General features: G+C 37.7%; 1 protein-coding gene across 1 annotated transcript; it reads right to left on the bottom strand.

Annotated features, from left to right (window-relative positions):
- LOC109712197 lies at positions 1,933-5,462 on the bottom strand. The gene is made up of 5 exons (XM_020235630.1): positions 5,130-5,462; positions 4,295-4,378; positions 3,489-3,599; positions 2,801-2,895; positions 1,933-2,176 (listed from the first exon to the last, which is right to left on the bottom strand). The coding sequence occupies exons 1-5, from the start codon at positions 5,406-5,408 to the stop codon at positions 2,065-2,067; spliced, it is 681 nt and encodes a 226-aa protein (XP_020091219.1). The 5' UTR covers positions 5,409-5,462; the 3' UTR covers positions 1,933-2,064.

Genomic DNA, 8,038 nt, shown 5'->3' with positions numbered 1-8,038 from the left:
TTATCAGATTTATCCTTTCAAAAATTCTGCGACATTCATATTGTCCTCTGATTTGTAAATATTATGATGTTGTTTATTTTTTACCTGGTGGATCAGTTTTGCATTTTTTGCGTGTTCTTTCGAGAAACCCGCGACCATCTGTTCCGGGACTGTATCTTGGTCAGATACATCCGTATTTGTGTCGAAGGTTCAGATGCAAGCGAATCGGATGCCGGGGATGTACGGAGGCTATGGACAGATACATCTAACATACCAAATGCCGCCACGAGATCGAAAAGTTTAACCCGTTTAGCGGCAATCTGGTGGGTCGTCTGGATTGAGCGCAACAACACTATCTTCCGCGAGATGCTTCCCAATGCTACCAGGGCTCTTGAACGTGTCGCTTCTTTGACCAATGCCTGGAACGGAGCTCTTTGACCCTTGCTTGTCCCTTCTTCCATGCTGGGTCCCCACTTCTTCCTTTTCGTTATCCACCCCCTTTTTCTTGTTTACTTTATCTAATCGGTAGGCGTAGAGTTCTTTATTTTAGATTTTCTTTCTTGTATTTTTTCGGCTCTTTCAGAGGCCCTAGCTGTCTTCATCATGTACGCTTAGTTTATTTCGCTTAATGAATGAAGGAGGTAGCTTGCTACCTATTTCTCAAAAAAATAAAGGTACTAAGTGAAAGTATAATTTTTCCATAACAAACATATCCCTCCAACGAGTCCCCACGATTAGGAGTGTGCATATACGCCCTCCTTAAAAAAGCCTAACAATCATCTTCTTCCTCAATAAAGCCCCATTACTCATCTTCTTTTCAATGAAAATCCAACCAATGCTCCATCGATGCAACCTCTTCTCCATCTCCTCTCCGGCACATTTTTCACTCTTTTTCTCTTCTCTACTACTACTCTCCGGATTTCGTGGAGGATGCGAATGTTCATCTCCGAAGCGATATCTATCGTCTTCAACTAAGGACCATTAGAGCTCATTAGTTAGTTAATGAGATTAACTGAAGAATAACACATGAGGGGGGTAAAACAGTTAATTTACTTCTTTACTAGCTAAGGTTAAGTATTTTATCTATGATTAACTAAATTTAACATGTACCGACAGTAGAGATGCATTTGAAAAGTATAAATTTGATAATTTAGATTTTGTAAAAATTTACTTGCTATTTAACATGTTTACAGAAAATTATATGCAATGATCCCTTAAAAATACTATATTAACAATTAAAACCATCATAGCAGATGATACTAGATTTCTTATACACATGAAAAAGAACATAATGGGAGGATCACATACATATATATATATATATATATATATATATATATATATATATATATATATATATATAGCTACTATGCTATCGCAAGACGGAGCCTTCCGTGCTTCCAAGCCTTCGTTTTCGACTTTGCCGACTTTCGAAATTGTCGATCGGCTCCGTTAAACTTGATCCTAGAGTATTTGGAAGTCACTAAAAAATTAAATTTTCATGATTTTACGATTATCCATTTGCCTAGTGAATCGAATGGGCTCAAAATCAACAAATTTCAATGGCCGTAGTGAGCCGTTTGCAAGTTTAACGGTGTAGAAATATCCAAATCACGTGAAATTTTGATAGAAAATTCTTTATACTATATAAAACAAGATCAATATCTTTGATTTAAAATTTTAATGTCATATTATTACATTTTGTAAGATTTTTATTTTCAGCCGTTGATTTTGAGCCCCTTCGTTCACTAGGCAAATGATATCGTAAAATCATAAAATTTATTTTCTAGGTACTTCAAATACTCTAGATCAAGTTTAACGGAGCCGATCGACAATTCGAAAGCCGCAACATCGAAAACGAGCTGGAAGCACGGAAGGCTCCGTACTTCCGATAGCATAGTAGTCTCACTATATATATATATATATATATATATATATATATATTCAGTCCAATTCGAAGCTTTCTCCAATTTTCCATTTTTAACTATGGTGCATATAACCACAAGCATTACTGCAGTAACCAAACAACACGCTGTTGATAGCGTACCGTAAAAGCCGCACAAAACGCACAGCCAAACACCCCTATTATCTTGATTTGTACAATGGGACATCATCCTTTGGAGTAGACCAGGGGTACTTCATGGTTGGATCCCTTGGAAATTTCCTGAAGTTGAGAAATGGTGCCCATAGCATCAACCTACATTCATAAAGAAACTCAGGCTAAGTACCAGGACGTGCGTTATACAGAGAACCAACATGAACTAGATGCAATACAAAAAATAAATAAATAAATAAATAACAAATAACATTTACACCATTTAAATTGGTAATGTCGCACACACACAGTGATATGAGCCTCAAGAGCAAGAGAAAGCCTTATAAAACATCTCAAAGAACACTCGACTCTAGTTAACGCCTTTTCAATTCACAACCAACATAGTCTCAAGTTACAGAAATGAATTAGTGGCACTCTTCAGCAATTACCAAGTTGAGAACAGTACTTTGGAGCAGTGAATTGTATTAAAACTCCCTATAATAAACATTTTGAATTACTATGCAACGCTCCGTGAGGCATGCGAAAATATTAAAGATATGAAGGACATTTGACACAAAAGCGATGAAAATAAAACTTAAAGTTAGGACTTGGCCTCAAAAAATCATACTTCTAAGTCTAATTGAAACCTCTTTACTCTCCTTTTCATTGAAATAGTCATAAATTTCATATTCCAATCTCTTTACTTCGTTTTTCAGTAGCATTCAGAGAAACAAAGCAACAAAAATATAGTGCAATTATTTCTGTAGTGACTGGAGCTGTTCTCACCCTGGAAAGAAGAGGAATACACACATGAATTGTAAAAACATCTCGAGGAACTTGCGCTTGTACCATCTAAGCCTCATCCAGTTCATGATGATGGGCTGCAGTTCAATAAATGAGGGCATCAAAGTTAACGAAAGAACTCTGGCTTGTAACCAGGACTAAATTACAAAAAATCACCCCTTGCGCTCTAGTCTGTCTCAAGTACCACCCGCGCATAAAAAGTTTACATCAATTTAACACTACACTTTGGGACTATTCCAAGTATACCCATAAGTTTGAGATGATTCTCAAATTCGGATGCAAAATTTCATGAAAACAGGTCGGTAAATGAAGGTGGTTATGTTCAATGGAGTAGAATCACATGAATTGAACAATTTGTCCCAACAAACAACCTATTATGGCAGATTTAGCAGAGAAAGAGATTCTTGTCATTAATTTTAAATCTTTCATTAAGTTTGAGCTCAGATTAATGTTAAGGTATAAAATAATGGTGAAGTTTTGCGTCAAATTCAACAATTATCCTTTTTTTTTTTTGACCAAATCACCTAAATGAGAAATGGTAGAGTGTAGAATTAAAACTGATACAATTTTCAAGCAGGGAATGATTGAAACATGGGTTAAAATGCAAGAGGTTCTTTTGCAAATTAGCATATAACAAAAATTTTAAGAGTATTAGTTGCCATTAGCTCACTGGAGCAACAAAGAAGTAGAGAAATGCAATAACTCCCGCGGAAATCAACGTCGTCACAAGATCATCTTCGTTGTTGTTGCCGGTCACAGCCCATGCGGTCGGTGCCTCCACCTACAGCAGAGAATAACACCCAACTGAATTTTTAGATAAATTGCGCTACTAGTCCGTGAACTTTTACTCAAGTTTTACTTTGTTCCTTGAACTTCTAAGTTGCATATTCAATTAACCCAAACTTCTGAAAGTGCTTCTCTTAGTCCAAACAAAAAAGCAATTCAAACGGATCAAATTTGTCAGTACGGTTTGGTTCCAGGGTTTGGTCGATTCCATGCCCATCCCTAACTGTGATTGGAACAAAAAAAAAAAAAAAAAAAAAAAAAAAAAAATCACTTGCATCCAGTGCATTCATACACCCGTGCACTGCCCTCTCTATCCATCATCTCATACTGAAATACTTCAATTAAACCACTTATTCTAAGTAATTGTATCGTAGTAAAGATTGAAATATGAAACAAGATCAATGACAAACTGATGTGCGGTGCATAGATGCACAAGCACGCTAGTTGGACGCAATTATGTTTCCCCCTAGCAATAGGCCAGGAAAGGACTAAAAAGAAACACTCTCAAAAGTTCAGATACGGAATGCCCAACTTAAAGTTCAAGGATCAAAATGAAACACAACTGATTTACGAACATGTTGTGCAATTCGCCCTTGATTTTTCTAACTTAAATCTCAATTATACATCAAGGAAAGAAATTAAATAAAGGAATTAGTTGGTGGAAACAAACTGATGAGATATTGGACTTACGGAGGCTAAAACAGCACCATATTGCAGCAGAAAAACTAGCTTGTCAAACTGTGATCTTTCAAATAGAGTCTGAAGGGACTGTTCCTGGAGAGTATAAATAAATAAAATAAAATAAAATAAAAATCTTGTTGTTTACTATTAAGGGAAAAATATATAGACTCCTCAACTATAGATCATTCTGACATAGCCCTGTGAACTTTTCTTTTTCTTTTTGGTGGATTGAAACTCCCCAAAATTTAAGCTTTTCTGGAATTGACTTTAACTAAAAACAATTAGGGATTTTATCAACATTTCTAATTTCATCAAATTTAATAGTTTAAATAACTCTGTAGCAAATGAAACTGGATTAATTAACTGACAATAGCTTGTTGGATCATTAAATTTAAATAAATTTTTAACTTTAATAAACTATTAATGACTCGAAAACATTAGAAATTAAACACGTGTTAATCAAAAAATAATAATAATAATAATAATAAAGTCGAGGGGTATGTTTCAGAATGGCTCATAGTTGCGGCATACATTTTTAACCTACGATTAGTTACAACAAACGAGGGTATCGATAATTCTATAAAAAGATAAATTTTAACAAAATTAAAAAGAAAAAAGATTTATTGAGACCCCCACAAGATTTATTATTATTATTATTATTTTGAAATCATGTGATTTTAGCCAAATAAATTAGAGACTTTACCAAATTGGTTGATAATTCCATCAAATTTAATAGTTCAAACAATTTTATAGCAGTGGGTATGGCATTACTCATCGTCTTCTTCGCCACCATCTGTAGCTGCCACTCCACAAGAGCTAGACGAGTTCAAGATGAGATTGTTACCTGTTTCTCTTCTTCTTCTTCCTCGTCATCTTCGACCTCATCGGCGGTGGTTTTGAGAGCATCGGATGTGGACACGGAGTGAGGTGGTGGTGGTGGTTTCTTGGGAGGGGTTTGGTGTTTGTGGAGATGGAGAGAGGAGGGTCGGATTAGGGAGGGGCTAGGTTTAGGGTTAGGGTTAGGGTTAGGGTTAGGGTGAGAGGAGACGAAGGGCTTTTGTGGTGGGAGGCGGTGGCGGAGTGAGGCGAGAGCGGCGGAGGTGGGAGATGCGCAGAGCAGCATCTTGTGCCTTTTTTTTGTGGCTTGAGATTCAGGAGAAAGCGCGCGGATAACGGGGAAGAGACCGAGGAGGAGTTGAGTACGCAGAAACTAGGTGCCTGCACCGGGTGTACAATTAAATCTCACGTGTCAGAACCCTCACTCCATTAAAAAATAAAAATAAAAATAAAAATAAACTTCAAATAACATTTCTATGCTTTCGCACTTTTTTTTACTTTAGTATCCTATAGTTTAAAGTGTATCAAGTTAGTGTCCTATATTTTTATTTTTATCTTTTCGTTAGCTTTTTCGTTAATATTTCGTTAAATTATATATAAAAAACTTCAGATTGTGGTATCCCTGGAGTTCAGCTGTTGAGACTTGTCAACAGCTCTGGAGAGTATCAGGATAAGTCTGAGTCGCGTTGGTGCGAATTAGACGCTAAACGGACTCATTGCGACGCGAAAGCAGGGTGTGAGTATTGTAAAGTGGAAAAAGGCTGTTTTTCTACCTGTTGTACCGGTACAACCATCGAGTTGTAATCAGTATATTTCTTGTACCGGTACAACAATCAAGGTGTAACAGTATACTTTGCCAGAACCTGCGCAGCTGCTCTCGGGTTGCCATCTGTATCGGTACAAATGCCCGTGTACCGGTACACGAGGGTAGGTGAGGGGCAAATTTGTCTTTGCCATGTCTCGTTCGTATCACCCTTTTCCCCCAGCTATATACAGGTGTGAGAAGAGCTGAGAGAGCTTACTTTCCCTGCCTCCTTCCCTCTCTCTCTAGCTTGGCCGATTATGGAAGAGCTCGGGTGGTGTTGGGAGTTTCGCCGACGTTGCGCCGCAGTGCCATTCGAGTGAACGTTCGTCATCATAGCATCGCGAGGAGGCCCGACGAGGGTACGATTCCGCCGTTCTCGACGTCACGCCGAATTGAGATTAGCGTTTGAGGTGGGTTAATCATCGGTTTGTCTTCTAAGTATATAGAGATAGTCGGTATGTGTCGTTGTAATTGTTTTTGCATATCATATTTGCTCGATTCATGGATTTGGTGTTTCTTTTACAAAAAATCTGAACTAGAGCCTAGTGTTACTAAATCTACTTGCACATGTTGGACTTGGATATGACTTAGGAGAAAACCTGCGATTCGAGCCTATCACATGCTTAAACTACCGGATTTAGCTCTAGAGCCGTTGTTATTTTGTATCGTCACAGTATCGGCGTAGCGGATACTTTCGGTAGTTTAGATTTCAGTTACGCTCGTACTGAGATGCTGAGTGTATTTTTACAGCAGCGTTTAAACTGTTCCGGACTGTTGCGTGCCGTCGGGATTGACGGTGGGCCTATATCGCCGTTTTGGCGTCAGATTGTGCCGAGCGCATGTGACCTGTTAGTTGTTAAACCAGTTAGACCCGATTTATTTGACTTTGGCTGGTGTGAGCCGGATTGAGCTCGACAGAAATACGCTTGCATACTTAGTTGGGTAGCTCCCACGAGTGCCACTTCGGAGGCGGGCGCTGTGCTTTTGCGTTGGTGTCGTTCGTGCAGGTTGGACTCGCTCTCCACTGACTGCTTAGCATGGAGGTAGCTGTATAGTCACAACCGGGCGGGACGGGTGTGATCACAGTCCCAAGGACGGATATGCTTATAGTCCTAGTGAGATTGGGTCAGAATTGACTTTTTTTACAGTTGGTTAGTGTAGAGCAGGATAGTGTAGTGGCATTTAACTGTAGATTTCTTTCAACTTTTCCTACTATCTTTGCTTCCTTCTGTAAACTTGGTGGGTGGACCGACGATGTTGAGGGCGACACCCACTGATGACTACTTGTTTTTACAGTAGTTCTCACGCCCAGTTGTTATCCTATTTTTGCAGAGCCTACTATTCCGACTGCTGCTTCCTCGGAGACTGATCGTGGTAAAGACGTTGCCAGTTAGAGCCCTTCTCCGTTGCTGTTGTTCGAGAGGTTACCAGTTGCGGGTAGTGCTAGTTTTTTAGTTTCTTATACATACTTGTTGTATTTAGCTAGGTGAGCTTTTGTATACCTGTATGTATGCATGTATATAGAACTTGTTCATGTTTTTATCAGTTTTTTTTCGAGCAGCTCTATACTACTGGTTGTAGTATTGTATATGTTACAGGTACAGTTACGCTTCGTATATAGGAAAAATTTTTTTGTGTACGGCGGATTTGTCGGCGCGCCCGGGAAACGTGACATCCGGGAGGTGACACAGATACCCAACCTAGGTTTATCGAATATTCACTTTAGTACCCTTTAGTTTTAAATTTGTTACTAATTTAACGAAAAAAATTAGTGGAATCTATAATAAAAAAATAAAAAGAAAACAACGGGATACTAAATTGATACACTTTAAACCACATGGCACTAAAATGAGAAAGTGTGAAACCACAAGAGTGGTATTTGAAGTTTTTCTTTAAAAAAAAAAAAAAAAAAGCCTTATTACAATTTAGCGTCTGTATTAATTATCCTTCTATAAAAAAAATAAAAATTACATTAATTACTTTTCTATATTTTATTGTTATCTCGTATAAACCTAGCTATTTAAGATAATTATTGAATTTGACTATACACTTTCGTAAAAAAAAATTTACAAATAAATTTATCTATAAGTAATACAATTATAGATTGAATA

Source organism: Ananas comosus, linkage group 6 (assembly GCF_001540865.1).
Source record: "Ananas comosus cultivar F153 linkage group 6, ASM154086v1, whole genome shotgun sequence".
Taxonomy (NCBI): Eukaryota; Viridiplantae; Streptophyta; class Magnoliopsida; order Poales; family Bromeliaceae; genus Ananas; species Ananas comosus.
This window is presented reverse-complemented; position numbering and strand designations above follow the sequence as displayed.